The sequence below is a fragment of the Notechis scutatus genome, chromosome 13 (assembly GCF_049901735.1).
Source record: "Notechis scutatus isolate UNSWTSFEM ecotype Mainland chromosome 13, rNotScu1.2, whole genome shotgun sequence".
NCBI lineage: Eukaryota > Metazoa > Chordata > Lepidosauria > Squamata > Elapidae > Notechis > Notechis scutatus.
In genome coordinates, this window is record NC_142021.1 from 4,561,408 (window position 1) to 4,577,295 (window position 15,888).

The 15,888-nt window shown below is 43.4% G+C and overlaps 1 protein-coding gene and 1 long non-coding RNA gene across 2 annotated transcripts in view; both read right to left on the minus strand.

Moving 5' to 3' along the window:
- LOC148129597 (uncharacterized) overlaps positions 1-15,888 on the minus strand; it is a 121,093-nt gene that overhangs the window by 52,080 nt on the left and 53,125 nt on the right. The gene's annotated exons all lie outside the window — the stretch shown is intronic.
- Positions 3,531-14,131, minus strand: SDS (serine dehydratase). The gene is made up of 8 exons (XM_026684602.2): positions 13,629-14,131; positions 11,607-11,767; positions 10,660-10,699; positions 9,691-9,830; positions 8,604-8,695; positions 5,934-6,161; positions 5,311-5,435; positions 3,531-3,867 (listed from the first exon to the last, which is right to left on the minus strand). The coding sequence occupies exons 2-8, from the start codon at positions 11,757-11,759 to the stop codon at positions 3,548-3,550; spliced, it is 1,098 nt and encodes a 365-aa protein (XP_026540387.1). The 5' UTR covers positions 11,760-11,767; positions 13,629-14,131; the 3' UTR covers positions 3,531-3,547.

Here is a 15,888-nt window from a genome sequence, read left to right on the forward strand (position 1 = left end):
TATCTATCTATCTATCTATCTATCTATCTATCTATCTATCTATCTATCTATCTATCTATCTATCTATCTATCTATCTATCTATCTACCTACCTACCTACCTACCTATTCCAGAGGTCTTCAAACTTGACAGCTTTAAGACTAGTGGACTTCAACTCCCAGAATCCCTCCTCCAGTCATGTTAGCTCAGGAATTCTGGAAGTTGAGGTCCACAAGTCTTAAACTTGCCAAGTTTGAAGACCCTTGATCTACTCTATCTATTCTCTCTCTCTCTCTCTCTTTCTCTCTATCTATTCTACCTCTCTCTCTCTCTCTCTCTTTCTCTCTCATCTATCTATCTATCTATCTATCTATCTATCTATCTATCTATCTATCTATCTATCTATCTGTCTGTCTGTCTGTCTGTCTATCTATCTATCATCTATCTGTCTGTCTATCTATCTATCTATCTATCTATCATCTATCTATCTATCTACCTACCTACCTACCTACCTACCTACCTACCTACCTATTCCAGGGGTTTTCAAACTTGACAGCTTTAAGATTTGTGGACTTCCACTCCCAGAATTCCTCCTCCAGTCATGTTAGCTCAGGAATTCTGGGAGTTGAGGTCCACAAGTCTTAAACTTGCCAAGTTTGAAGATGCTTGCCCTAGACCTTTCCAGACAAATGACTGTCCAGTGTCTTCTTAACAACCTCCAGTGATGAAGCACCCACAATTTCTGAAGGCAAGCCGTTCCACTGACTAATTGTCCTCACTGTTAGTAAGTTTCTCCCTAATTCCAGGTTGCTTCTCTCCTTGGTTAGTTTCCATCCGTTGTTTCTCGTCTTGCCTTCTAGTGCTTTGGAGAATAGCTTGACCCTATTCTTGTCTTTGGGGCAGCTCCTTTGTGGAATACTGATGTCACATCCCCTCCGGTCCTTTTTTTTCCTCTGGAAGTCCTTACAATCATTCTTCCTGCAAGCCTTGAATCCTCTTAGTTGCTCTTCTTTGCATTTTTTTTCCCCCCGCAACCCATCCTGGCAGAAAACTCTGCTGACCTACTTCCAAAAAAATATATCAAAAGAGCACAAGAAGGCACTCAACCGAAAACTAGCCTTGGAACAGAAGCTTCCCTTCTTGCTCCGATCGCCAAAGGAACCACCCATTCCTAAAAACCTTCACGGCTTCACCGTCCAATCCCTGTTCCACTCGTTACACAGAACGGCCTACGCCTTCTCCGGCAAGGGTGATTTTCACCCGCGCCCACCTCCCCCTACAGTTTGTTCTTTTGTGATGCCTGGCACGGCACCCTGGGAGCTGCAATTTTCCCACAGTCAGCCTAAGGCCAAAGCCCTCCAAGGGAGTGGAGAGTTCTCCGACAAAGGGAAAAACCTCGTTTTCCCCGCGGATGAACAACGAGAGCAGGATTCAAGGACAATCTTCATTGTGTCTTAGCAAATTGGCAGCCTTCTTCTTCTCTCTCTCTCTCTCTCTCTCTTCCCCCCCTCCCCCAATCAACCTGACCCAGTTCTTCTAATAAGGTTCCCATCTGCTTGTGAATGTGCTTGTTTCTGCCTGGAATTGCTTTGGGCCTTCTTGAAAAAATCAACCCAGATTTAAGGCTGCGTTGACGGCTGTTTTTCCCCAGTGGTCTTTTGAAAAAGGCTCCTCCATTGGAGCCAATTTTCCTCATGTCTTTCTCTTTCCTACCTCCCCCTCTTTCTCTTGTCTCTTTGTTTCTCTCTCTTTTCTCTCACTCTCTTTCTTCATCTTGGTCTCGGTTTCCCTCTTTCTCACTTTTTCTTCTTCTTTCTTTCTCTCTTCTTTCTCTGGCACTTCCTCTCTTTCTCCCTTTCTTTCGTCCTCGCTTTCTCTTTTTCTTTCTCTCTCTTCATCTTTCTTTCCCTTTCCCTTTTCTTTTGTTGTCTCTTTTTCATTCTTTCTCTTTCTCTCTTCTCTCTTTTCTTCTTCTCTCTGTCTCTCTTCCTCCTTTTCTTTCTCTTTCTTTTTCCCTCTTTCTCTCTCTCTTTCTTCTTTTTTCTCTGTCCCTTTTTTTCTCTGTCTCTCTCTCTCTGTCTCTCTGTCTCTCTGTCTCTCTCTCTCTCTCTGTGCATTTGTATGTGTGCATAAGCCTCAGCACATAGGGTTAGCTTGACTGTCTTTAGGATCTACTGTGTGTGTGTGTGTGTGTATACATATATGTATATGTATATGTGTGTGTGTGTGTGTGTGTGTATAGGGTTTTTCATTCATTCGCTCGTTCATTTATTTTTATGCATTTATTCATGTATTTTTATTGCTTTTAAAAGAGTGACAGGAAAAGAAAGAGAAAGAAGACATTACCATTTTTTTCTTAAATTACCAGGGCTTTCTTTTTTTAAATTGTTTGCACCAGGAGAAGTCCTTTGGGGGGGGGGGAATACACACTATTGTATAGGGGGGAAGGAAGGACAGGTCCAATGAAGGAAGGAAGGAGGGCTGAGGGACTCTTGGCTATCGAAGTAAAATATGAATTACTAAAGCTGGACAACTGATGGTCTATTTAAATCATCACTCTTGTTCGATTTCTCTTCTCAGGGAAGAGAAATGGATTTTTCAAAGACAAGTTTCACCCTTTATTTTTCCTCAGGCCACAGGCAAGACGATTCCCTTGTATACCTACAGATCGTCCTCAAATTACAACCGTAAAAAGGAACATGCCCGTTAGGATTGTAAATCAGGACAGTTTCAGTTCAGGACACTGGACATACGAATGTTCATATTGTGTGATCTTTGTTGCGGTGGTCATTAAACGAACACTGCGGTGGTAATTAAGCAAACCAATCATTGGCTGTGGGCCCGTTTTGATGAACACCAGAGGTAGCTGCCAGTTTTTGGCACAACCCATCGTGGTCACATGACCTTGGGATGTTACGAACGACTGTAAATATGGACCTGGTGCTGAACACCCAAAGTGAGGTCATGTGACTTCAAAGGGAGAGCAGGAATGGCCGTCAGAACTTCAAATCTGGGTCCTAAGTAACCCAGAGGAAGTCCATGGAAACTTCCGGTGGACATGAAGTGACCAGTCATAAGTGGAAGACGACCTGTATATTTCCATCACTCTGGAACCTTCCTGATTGTCCAAACTGTCCGATCTGCAAAAGTTCCCTGGGAGGAAATGGCTAGAGAGGTTGGATCCAACTGGAACAGGAAGCTCTTGATTTCCTTCCTGTCCAGGAGGAATGAGTAGCAGGTCTTTTAAGGGGTGGTCTCCAAAGCCAGAAGAACATTCTACGTGGTCACCACATTGGGCAACTGGGCTTCAACCCTACTCCATGGTGGAAGACTAAGCATCTTCTGACAGTGACCTAGGGCTGGCTCCCTCTTGACTGGGGATCCAACTAAAGTTTTAAGGGAGAAGACCCCCCCAAACCGTCGTTTCCCTCAGTGTGTTCCTGTGGCACACACCTTTGTGTAAGATAGAAGCCAAGGAAGGAAGGAAGGAAGGAAGGAAGGAAGGAAGGAAGGAAGGAAGGAAGGAAGGAAGGAAGGAAGGAAGGATGACGGTATGAAGCAACGGAGTTTTAATAAGCGTAAGGTTGATGGTGGGTCTGGAACGAAGCCCGAAAATGGCCGCCTTTGTTTCGTGAAGACCACATGGCCATCGCAATGTGGCTCTCTTCTACGTCATCATCCCACTCCTCCTCGTCTTTCGAGAGGCCCAGCTGGGCCTTGAGATGCTTTAACTGGGCCAGTGTGATATTGTTGCCTCCACACACGATCACCACGAGAGAGTCCAGCTGGGGTGTCAGCTTGCCTTCTGCTTGTAGCTTTTGGACCTTTCCGCTGTAGACAATGGCCAAGGCAGCCCCACAAGCAGGCTCCACGAGGATCTTCTCGTCATCTGTGAGTGGTGGGGAAAAAAATGGGCATTTAACCCACTGAATGCCGCGCGGAGAAGACGAAACTGATGCCCATGAGTTCAGCATCATTTATAAATCTAGGACCATTAAATTGGCTGGCCACTAGATGGCCAAGAAGAATAAATTTATGGTACTCCTTGCTGCCATCTAGTGGTCTTTTATATGGTAGCTCAGCTCTAGTGTACTGTAGTCTTATCAAACTACAAACTTGGCTTTATATAGATTTCAGAATAGAGCTGGAAGGGACCTTGGAGTTCTTCTAGTTTAACCACCTTTTCAAGCAGGAAACCCTATACCATTTCAGACAATTGGTTGTCCAGTCTCTTCTTGAAAACCTCCAGGGATGGAGCACCCACAGCTTCTGGTGGCAAGCTGTTCCACTGGTTCATTGTCCTCACTGTTCGGAAGTTTCTCCTTAATTCCAGGTAGTGTCTCTCCTTGGTTAGTTTCCATCCATTGTTTTTTGCCCAGCCTTCAGGTGCTCTGGAGAATAGCTTGACCCCCTCTTCTTTGTGGCAGCTCCTCAAATATTGGAAAACTGATATCATGACACCCCTAATCCTTCTTTTCATTAAACTAGACACACCCAATTCCTTCAAGCTTTCTTCATATTTGTTTTTTTTTCTTTCCTTCTTTTTCCTTAATTTTTTTCCACATTTCTATCCCGATAGCAGCAGAGGGCAGGACAAGAATAGCTAGAAGGGGGTTAGAGCAAGTGACAACAAGATTAAAGCTTAAAGGAGAGTCACCAAGAAATAAGAAAATTTGTCTATGCTGGAATGGAGTATCCACTCAGCTGGCATTTTGAAGAAAGGTAACTTTTAACAATAGCAACAGCACTTAGATTTATATACCACTTCACAGCGTTTTTACAGCCCTCTCTAAGCAGTTTACAGAGTCAGGCTCTTGCCCCCAACAATCTGGGTCCTCATTTTACTGACCTCAGAAGGATGGAAGGCTGAGTCAACCTTAAGCCGGAGGGGATCGAACTCCTGACAGTGAGCAGTGAGTTAGCCTGCAATGCTGCATTCTAACTATTGTGCCATTAGGGCGCAGAGTGTGATGAACTTTAAGGATACCCTTTGACTTTTAACATCGGATTTGGAGGAGTTGGAGATGGAGGTGAAAGTGAAGGAAAAGGTAGAGGTATAAAGATAAAAGAGATGTGGAGTGGAAGTGGAGATTAGAAAACGAAGAGAAGGATCATAAAGATAAAAAATAGGAGTTGGAGATGGAGACGGAGGGAAAGATAAGATAAAGATAGGAAGTGGACATGGAAGTGGAGATGAAGATGGAAATAAAGAAGATAAAGAGCTAGAGGTGGAAGTAGAAGAAGAAGCAGAGCTTTAAATCAAGGTGGAAATTTCTAGAGGTAGAAACAATGACAGAGATACAAGATAGGTTGGGTGTGCCATACCACATACCCACAAACTTTTCAATCGCTTCCACCGCTTCTTGATCCGTGACCACCACCGATAAAGTCGGGTGCTCCTGAGCCAGCTTCAGAGTCTCTGCTGCCACAACACTGACCCCCAGAGTTGTAGCAACACTGAAAGGAAGAGAAGCAGTGTAGTCACTGCACCAAGCCATAGTTTAATTAACCAGGTCTTACTGAGGAAACCCCGATGAGCTCCTACAACCCTTTTACGACAGAGGCCATCTTTATCAGGTTCAAAGGGGGGGCTCATCCTTGATACTCCACCCTACTCAAGATAAGTGGTGCACCAAACCATAGTTTAATTTAATTATCGATTAAACCCTAATGAGCTCTTACAACCCTTTATGACAGAGGCCATAATTATCAAATTCAAAGGGGGTGGGGGGTTCATCCTTGATACCCAACCCAACTGTGATGTATTGTGGCTGTGGCTTCCCATGGTCTCAACAACGTCGTGGGCAGACCAGAAAAGGAGTTCGACCATCATCCAGTTGGTGGTATGAATGCAGCCATTGTGAATTAGAGAAGAAACTGTCCCATCCAACTCCTAGTTCTTCTCAGGATGGGCTGCTTATCCTGGGCAGCAGAGGTCTCCGTCTCAAGGCTCACCTGGTAATTTGAGGAAGGGTCACCAGCTTCCCAGCTGCCAAGGCAGCGTTCAGGCTCTGAGCTCCTTTGGTTTCCAAGGCAACCACCGGCACATCATCCCAGCCCACTTCTCGTAGGCCTTGAATCACTCCACAGAGCATGCCCCCTCCTCCAACCGAGAGGGCAATGGCTCCAGGTTTGGAGGCCATCTGGTCTTTTATCTCCCTCACCAGAGACATGTGACCTTCCCTGGAAGGGAGAGAAGGAGGGTGTGTGTGTGAGCCAAACGGCCTTTAAGCAAAGAACTGAGAAGGCAGGAGATGAGAGAGAGAGAGGAACTGGGGGGCAGAAAATGAGACTGAGGTTGGTGAATACGTCTGTCAGAGCCCTGAAGGATGATAGATCCAGCAAACCACGCCCCTGGCTGGGCCCTCCCCTCCCCTCCTCGCCCACTCAATCCTTACCTGGTATGCCTGCCATCAAACAAAGTACTATTTTTCCTTCTCCCCCCCGCCCACCCCCAGACCATCAGCTGTTCTGCTGTGCTGGGAGATTTAGATTAGCTAGAAAGCAGGAAATCCTGCGTAGCTTTTTCTCTGGTAATATCACACTACTAACTAGAGCATACAAGACGTTTGCTAGACCAATACTTGAATACAGCTCGTCAGTCTGGAACCCACATTACGTATCTGATATTAGCACAGTTGAGAAAGTCCAGAAATATTTCACAAGAAGAGTTCTCCACTCCTCTACTCATTGCAGAATACCTTATGCCACCAGACTTGAAATTCTAGACCTAGAAAACCTAGAACTACGCTGCCTTCGGTCCGATCTAAGTATGGTATATAAAATCATACATTGCAATGTCCTACCTGTCAATGAATACTTCAGCTTCAACCACAACAATACAAGAGCACACAATAGATACAAACTCAAAGGTTACCGCACCAAACTTGATTGCAAACTTGATTGATACAAAGGTTAACCGCACCAAACTTGATTGCAGGAAATACGACTTCAGCCACAGAGTGGTCAATGTCTGGAATACTCTACCTGACTCTGTGGTTCCTTCCCCAAACCCCAAAAACTTTAACCTTAGACTGTCTACTATTGACCTCACCCCTTTCCTAAGAGGTCTGTAGGGGGCGTGCATAAGCGTACCAACGTGCCTACCGTCCCTGTCCTATTGTTTCTTTTAATTTTTCTTATATGTATCCATTTCATGTATTCGTAACCATGTTTATACTTATACCTGTTATCTAATAATCGCTTGACAAAATAAAATAAATTAAAATAAATAAATAAAAGCAGAGCTGAACCTTCCTTAGGACTGAAGCTTCTATTTTTCAGTGCAGACTCAGGCAGCAGATTGCAGAAAGGTAGATCTCTTGAATGAATCTGTGATTCTGTGAGCAACTCAGCCTGCTGTGAGCCTGCCTGCTTTGCCTGATTTTGGGTAAAAGTTGCTCTTTTTTTTAATAAAAAAATCAATATTTACATATTTATAATATTTACATACAAGCCACACTCCACCAGTCACATGACCACCAAGCCACACCCACAATTTAGGCCACACCCACAGAATCGGTTCGGAAATTTGAATCCCACCCCTGCCCTTAACAACTGCGGTCATTCACAGGTCCCAATTGCTGTCTTAAGTCAAGGACTGCTTTGTTTAGCACAACCTTCCTTGAAACTCAGCGGCTCAAACTCAACTAAGTGGTAGAGATGTACTTGGACTTTGATTCAGAACAGCCCGGAAACCAAATGTGGAAAGATGTTTGATATATAGCCAAAGAAGGACCATAAAATTGGTTCTGCGAAATTTCAATCGAATGTCCTCCAAAGATTTCTAACAAACACTGTATGGACGGATCTGGGCTTCATACCAGAATTGATGGATGATCTTGGCCTCCAAACCTTTCAGTGCCTTCAGGATGTAATTTCCATCCCAGCATAAAAGCAGGTAAGAATGGATGGCTCTTGTGTTCCTTTGGGCACTCTTTAAAATAGACCTTAGTTGGATTTTCCATGTGCTACAGGTATGAAAAATAATTCCTAGATATATTAAAAAAATAGAACTTGTTTGATGTCGTTCCTATTAATTTGCCATGGATGCCTGGGGCAGATCTTTTCATAAAGGCCATAACCCCTTTTCCCCCCTCTTTTGGCTATAACATAATTAATAAGTTCTTCATGCAGTGGGAGGTAAAGGAATGAAAGTCCTCCCCTGAAGCCAAGAGAGATAACTGCAGCATCTGGGTAAGGAGTTTCTTCTTGGTCTTGTCAGCTAAGTTCAAGTGTAGGGGTGGATGGATAAAATTAAGGGATAGAATGAAATCTTAAGCTCTTGTAGGAAAGATGGGGCTATAAATTTAATGGAGGAGGAGGAGGAGGAGAAAAAGAGGAGGAGGAAGAGGAAGAAGAAGAGGAGGAGGAGGAAGGAGATGTAGGAGAAGGAGAAGAGGAGGGGATGAGGAAGGAGAAGGTGGAAGAAGGAAAAGGAAAGGAAAAGAAAAGAAGGAGGAAGAAGAGGAGAAGGGAGGAGGTGGAGGAAGGAAGGAGGAAAGAGAAGGAGGAAGGAGAAGGAGAAGAAGAGGAGGAGGAGGAAGGGAGGAGGAAAGAGAAGGAGGAAGGAGGAAGAAAAAGGAGAAGGCTGGAAGAGGAGAAAGGAAAAGAAGGAATACTTACCAAATCAAGGGATCATCAAATGGAGGCACATAAACCCACTCAGGATTGTTCTTCACCAACTCTATAGCTGCTTTTGTGCTGTCTGTTAATATCTGGGGAGATGAAGTCCCTTTGTTAGATCAAGACAATAAGAAAACAAAACCAAGAAATCTCAACCACTATCTGCAACCTTGAAGAACAACAATAGACTGTAGGTAAGTTGTTCCACTGATCAATTGTTCTCACTGTCTGGAAATTCCTCCTTAGTTCTAGCTTGGTTCTCTCCTTGATTAGTTTCCATCCATTGTTTTTTCTCCTGCCTTCAGGGGCTTTGGAGAATAAGTTGAGCCCCTCATCTCTGTCAAATATTGGAACACTGCTATCATGTCACCCCGTCCTTATTCTTCATTAGATAAGTCCCAGCTCCTGCATCTGTTCTTTGTACGTGTTATCCTCCAGTCCCCTAATCATCTTTGCTGTTCTTCTCTGCACTCTTTGTAGAGTCTCAACATCATTTTTTATCATGGCAACCAAGCGTGTGATCGCTTAACCGCCCTGGCAAAAAGGCTTATAAAATTAGTTCATTTAACAACCTGCCTGTCAGGGTTCCCACGATTGCCCTAATTAAATCATGAGCCTCAGCCAAACTTCAAAAGAATCCAAAGGATTTATTAGGAGCAACATGTCAGCACTTTTCCCATATGCAGCCAACTCTGCCACACGTAATGTGCGATCACCGGTGACCCTTTTCCCCACTCCCTGCTGGGTGTGTCATAAATCAGATTCTCCAACTGAGCGCATTCAAGGGCTGTGCGTCATCAGTCACATTCTCCAATGAAGGATTTTCGCAGGCAGAAGAGCCAGTAGCCTAGGCTACAATCTTTGTAAGATAAGCATGGAATGTACTTCTGGTTTTTAATTGCTGTACTGCTCCTTCAGGTTTTCTTCCCTCTCCTGCTTATGGCAACTCGGAAACAGGCATAGGAATGCTTTACGAGTTGACACCACCTGGCTTAGCGATGGAATTTCTGCATTCCAATTGTGGTTGTTAAGTCATAATAGCAGATCTTCAGAAGTTTGTTCCTCAGCCCACTGTCTCCACACCTACCTCTCCTTCAACATACACTGAGCCGCCTTCTTCCTTCAGTCGCTCAATAGTGAAAGCTGGGGTACAGGAGGGGACATAGATGGTGGCTGGGATCCCCAACATTCGGGCAGAGTAGGCCACCGCAAGGCCAGCATTCCCAGCTGTAAAGGAAGTTGGTTTGTAATGTAATGTAAAGTACGGCACTGGGTCTCGAACACCGAATGTTAGCTGGAAAGCTGAGCCTTCACACCCTTCCCTTAGCAGGCAATAACCTAAATAACCCATTTCATGCATTAGAAGAGCCATGGATAATGCAGTGGTTAGAATGCAGTACTGCAGGCTACTTCTGCTGACTGACTGCTGCCTGCAATTTGGCCGTTCGAATCCCACCTGGCTCAAGGTTGACTCAGCCTTTCATTCTTCCAAGGTTGGTCAATGAGGCCTCAAAATTGTTGGATGCAATATGCTGACTCTGTAAACCATGGAGAGAGGGCTGGAAAACACTGTGAAGTGGTATATAAGTCTAAGTGCTATTGCTATTAAGAGCTATGGTGGCACAGTGGTTAGAATGAAGAATTGCAGGCTAATTTTGCCCATTGCCAGCAGTTCGATCCTGACCAGCTCAAGGTTGACTCAAACTTCCATCCTTCTGAGGTGGGTAAAATGAGGACCTAAAATTGTTGGGGGCAATATGCTGATTCTGTAAACCGCTTAGAGAAGGTTGTAAAGCAGTATATGAGTCTAGGTGCTATTGCTATGGTGGTGGTCGCCTTCCATACTTTTCATAAGGACTTATGGAAAGTTTGTTGAAAATGGAGAAAAAATATAAACCTTGACTTTCATAGCCCAGTCATGTTATTGCTACAGTACATCACTGTAGACTGAGACCACCTCATAGCCTCCATCCCTGGCTGGTCCCTCTTTCTCACACAGATGCTGACCCAACCAACACCCATATTTGTTGGAAGGCTGCCACGGGTATCCATTTACCTGAGGAAGTGACGAAATGCTTGCACCCTCGTTCCACCCACTGTGGAAGCAAAAACAGAAGCATGAGAAGTTGACCTTCTTCACCGCACAAGAGAACTTCAACTGATTGAAGTTCAACATTTCTCAGTTGACATCCCTTAATGTGGTCACAAAAATAGGAAGAACAGGGATTCTTCAAATACAGCTGAATATTTGGATCGTGTTAGTTGGGACTGATAGCTATTTTCATTCATCAACATCCCTAAGTTATGACCGAATACATTTATGCATACGTGATCGGAATGTACAGGTTGTCCTTAACTTATGACCACAACTAAGCTCAAAATTTCTGTTGCTGTGAGATATTTGTCAAGTGAGTTTTGCCCTATATTATGTATTAGGAGGATTTCCCCCCCCTTAGGCTTCTAACACTTACAACACTGGTTGTTTCATTCATCATTGTCATATTTTAATGACCCCATGCAGAGTGGAATCTGGGCAACTGAATGGAGCTGAGTGATTACTGGCCAGATGCCCTTCCTGTCACCAATGGGGAGTTATATTCTCATCATGCCCAGAGAGTGAATATCTGCCTCTACCTAGGATCGAACTCACAGCCTCTTGAAGGTGAAGCGAAAGCTCCAACTCTAGGCCACTGCACGACAACAATGGTTATTTCATTACCCCCATATTAGAGGGCTTCAAACAAAGGATGGATCATCATCTATCACATATGTTCTATCAGACCCTGGACTTAGCAGGAATTGGACCAACGAGATGGTCTGTATTCTACCATCTGTCTCAAGGACTCCATAATTCTCTCTTTTTTAAAAAAAAAAAAAAATTAAAATGTCAACTCATTCGCCGAACTTGGTTCTTCCTAGGCACAGCCTTTGCTTCAAGCAGTGTCAGAAGTAAATTTGACAACTCCTTTCATGTCCCACTCATAGACTCTCCCCGATCCATACCGTTTTGCAGAAATTCCCAATGCCCCGTATCTTAAAAGAAGCTGCGGGCTGGGAGCACTCCAGTTTGAGATAGACCTTGGTGCCTGCCAACTTAGAGAGAGGGATGCTTTCTCTCAGTGGTGTAGTGACATGGAGGTGATCAGTAGGAGCCATCTAGAAGACTGAGAAAATAAAGATGGTGAGATCCAGAATGATTGGACTTATACAAATTTGCCAAATAAATAAATAATCATACGGTGTCCTCCCTCCCTCCCTTACTTTGTTAGAAATTCTGTTTATATAAAGCACCACACAAAGAGTACAGTCACCATGTGCTTTACTGCTCAACTATATTACCGAAACAGGAAATTCTACTGTCTTAGAACAAAAGAACGTAGAATAAATACTATAGATCCAAACTTGTAAATGCTGCCATCTACTGGGTAAATACGGCTGTATTTGTTGCATAAAAATGCATTCCAGCAATAAATTCCAATACTTACCTTCCTTCCTTCCTTCTTTCATTCATTCCTCCTACCCTCCATTCAGTCAGTCTGTCAGTCATCATATTTATAAAGCTGCCCTTCTTACAAAATGTATATATAGCCATATTAAACTAATGAGGCATTGGGTTTATAAATTTATTTGTGTGTGTGTGCCTTTGAGCCAAAAGTGCTTCCTTCCTTCCTAGCGCTTGGCTGAAGTTCACCCTGCTGGCTTTGTGCCTAAGGAGAGACTAGAACTCACGATCTCCTGGTTTGTAGCCTGGTACCTTAATCACTGCACCATCCTGGCTCTCAATGAGGTTTTTAAGTTACCACGAAACTTTCCTTCAGTTTTCTGGAATCTCCCCTGTGTTAAGTCTACACATCTGAACTGCAAACATTGGCATGCCCACAAGATGGCAAAAAATAGCTAGCATTTTCTGGGTGATTTTTTTTTGAAGTCTGCCCCCTAGGGGCTATCTGGATCTTTGCAGCCCTGATGTGTAAAAGTCCTTCCCTATAAAAAAATACACAAATTTCACTTAAGGTCTCCCAGCTAGCTAGAGGAGTGCTTATGCAAATGGATGCTGTCTTCTCCACTTCTGGCTGAAATTCAACCCTTCAGCTGTTCAGGCATGAGCAAGCGGGGAAGGCTTGTTGTTTCCGCTGAGGAGGGAATCAATGGGATTTTTAAAGCTTTTTTTCCTTCAAAAGTTAATCCGTGCAATTTCAGCTGTTCCCTGCATGTCAGTTTCCCTGCTTCTATTTGGTTATCTTATCAGGAATGGTGCCATGTCTTTATCCAATGTTGAAGCTGTTTTCTCTCTAACAAGTGTAAGAATCGAAAGAATCCATGTGTGTGTGTGTGTGTGTGTGTCTGTCTGTCTGTCTGTCTGTCTGTCTCTCTCTCTCTCTCTCTTTCTATTATAATCTATCTCCTATCTATCCGCTTCTCTCTCTGTCCATTTTTTCCTCCTGTTTGTCTCTCTGTCTCTCTTTATCTATCTAGCCATCATCTATCTATCATCTATCTTTATCTATCTATCTATCTATCTATCTATCTATCTATCTATCTATCTATCTATCTATCTATCTATCTATTTATCTATCTATATCATCTATCTACGTATCTATCGCTTTATCATCTCTCTCTCTTACTATCATCTATCTATCATCTATATCTATCTGTCTGTCTGTCTATCTATCTATCTATCTATCTGTTATATATCATCTATCTATCATCTATCATCCATCTATCTACTTATCATCTCTCTCTCTCTCTCTCTCTCTCTCTCTCTCTCCCTCTCCTATCATCTCTACCTAACTACCTATCCATTCCCCCTTTGCCCCTTAAACCAAGGAATTACACGAAGAGAACAGGGAGAAAGAAGAAGAAAAATGCTTTAGGCCCCTTATTTAAAAACCATTCCTTCTTAATCAGGGTCTGGCCTGAGTCTTTTCTCATCGGCTGCTAATCCAGAAGCTGAAAGGGTGTGGGCTCATTCAGAGTGATTTAAGCGACTCAGAAGGAGCGGTTGAGAATCAAGGATATACTTACCCCAGGCAGGCCCAGGGGAGGCTGTGGGAAATGGGTTGCCAAAAGTGACACGGGCGGTGAGATGGTCTCGGTGGTCTTCAAGGGATGGAAGCCAATGCTGTTCCTTTTCGCGGCAGCCTTCTCCTCTCAGGCAGCTTCGATCTTGAACTTCAACCGTGTCTTTGGAGAACAATGTGTCCTTCTCTCCCACTTTATAAGCTGGGGGTCTTGGCTTGGGGGCCAATGAAGGCACCCCACAAGACTACCCCCTTGATCTCCGATGACATCCCTCCTTTGTCCGGTCCAACCCGAAATTCCAGCTGGAGAGGGGGAAAAGAGCAGAAAGTATGAGAGTCCAGGGATGAAGGGAGGGCTTACAGCCCACTTCTGCCATTTCAACTCCAAAAGGGGAGATGGCCTCGTTGGTTGGTTGGTGGAGGGAGGGAGGAAGGGGGGCTGGCAGGCAGGGGAGTGGGCTAAAAGGACAAAAGGACCCTTCAGGCTAACCGAAACCGGCTCAAACCAGGATGGGTGGCTCGATCTGGAATAGAGAGCCAGTTCAAAAACCTCCCCGTCCTGTCCAGCAAATCGACAGGCTAAACAAACTGTATTATAGGAGTCAGCTTTCCCCTGCCGTACCCACTCACCCTTTTCCAGGTCAACCCCTCCGCCTTTTTGTTTTGTTTAAAAGTTCCTTCGTCCGTCGACTTTTGAAAGGAAAAAAAAAAAAGAACAACTTGTACACGGAAGAAAATAAGAAAGTTGTAGCTCTGTAGGAAATGTAAGACTGGAAGTGGCTGAGAGGACAAGCACAGATTTTAACAAGGAGGATTTGCTAGCCAGGGTTAGCATAACTGGATATCTATCCATCATGGGCTGCAAAAGAGCACAGGCTTGAGTTTGGAGAAGGTATACAGAGACCGTTAGCAAAATGTGAATTCGGTCCAAGAAAACAGGAAAGCGTCAGAAAGAAACTCAACATTAATTAATTAACCATAGAGCCCTGCACACCAGAACAACTAGACACAAGGACAGTTTTTCCCCAACTGCCATCACTCTGCTAAACAAATAATTCTCCCAACTATTTACAAAGTTGCACTACTATTATTATTAATCTTCTCATCACTCCTGATCACCCATCCCCTCCCACTTGTGACTGTATGACTGTAACTTTGTCGCTTGTATCCTTACAATTTATATTGACTGTTTCCTAGCATGATTCGATTGCTTATTGTACCCTATGACTATCATTAAATGTTGTACCTGATGATTCTTGACTCTTGATGAATGTATCTTTTCTTTTATGTACACTGAGAGCATTTGCACCAAAGACAAATTCCTTGTGTGCCCAATCACACTTGGCCAATAAAGTATTGTATTGTATTGTATTGTATTGTATTGTATTGTATTGTATTGTATTGTATTGTATTGTATTGTATTGTATTGTATTGTATTTGTATTGTATTTCTATTCTATTCTATTCTATTCTATTCTATTCTATTCTATTCTATTCTATTCTATTCTATTCTATTCTAATACAATTAATGTTTTAGACATTAATACAATTGAACGAGTCCAGAAGTGTTTTACTCTACACTCCTCTGCTCACAACCAGGCTTGAGATTCTAGGCTTAGACAACCATGAACTACGCCAGCTAAGATTGGACTTAAGCATAGTACATAAAATTATCTGTTACAATGTCTTACCAGTTAATGAATGTTTCAGCTTTAACCACAACAACACAAGAGCACACAACAGATATAAACTTAATGTAAACCACTCCAAACTTGATTGCAGGAAGTACAACTTCAGTCAATGCCTGGAATGCACTACCTGACTCTGTTGTTACAGCCTCTAACCTCCACTCCTTTAACCTCAAACTATCCACTATTGACCTCACCCCATTCCTAAGAGGTCTGTAAGGGGTGTGCATAAGTGCACCATCGTGCCTACCGTCCCTGTCCTGTTGTCCCCAATTATTCGTACCTATTTCATGTGTTTATATTTATGCTTATTCTTATTTCTATTATATTGTAAGTGTTTGACAAATCAAATAAATAAATAAAATAAAACATTAGTCCAACTTGAATCTCTTTGGCAGTGGTTCGTTGCTTGCTTCATTCTGACATTCTCCCATCCTCTCTCCCAGGGTCCTGAGATTTTTCTAGTGGTCTCACCCTCAACGATTAACCAGCCCTGAATCTACTTCCATTTTCCAAGATCAGCCAAGATTAGCTAAAGGGAGCCTGTCTTTACAGAGAAAGAGAGCACCTCAATGCT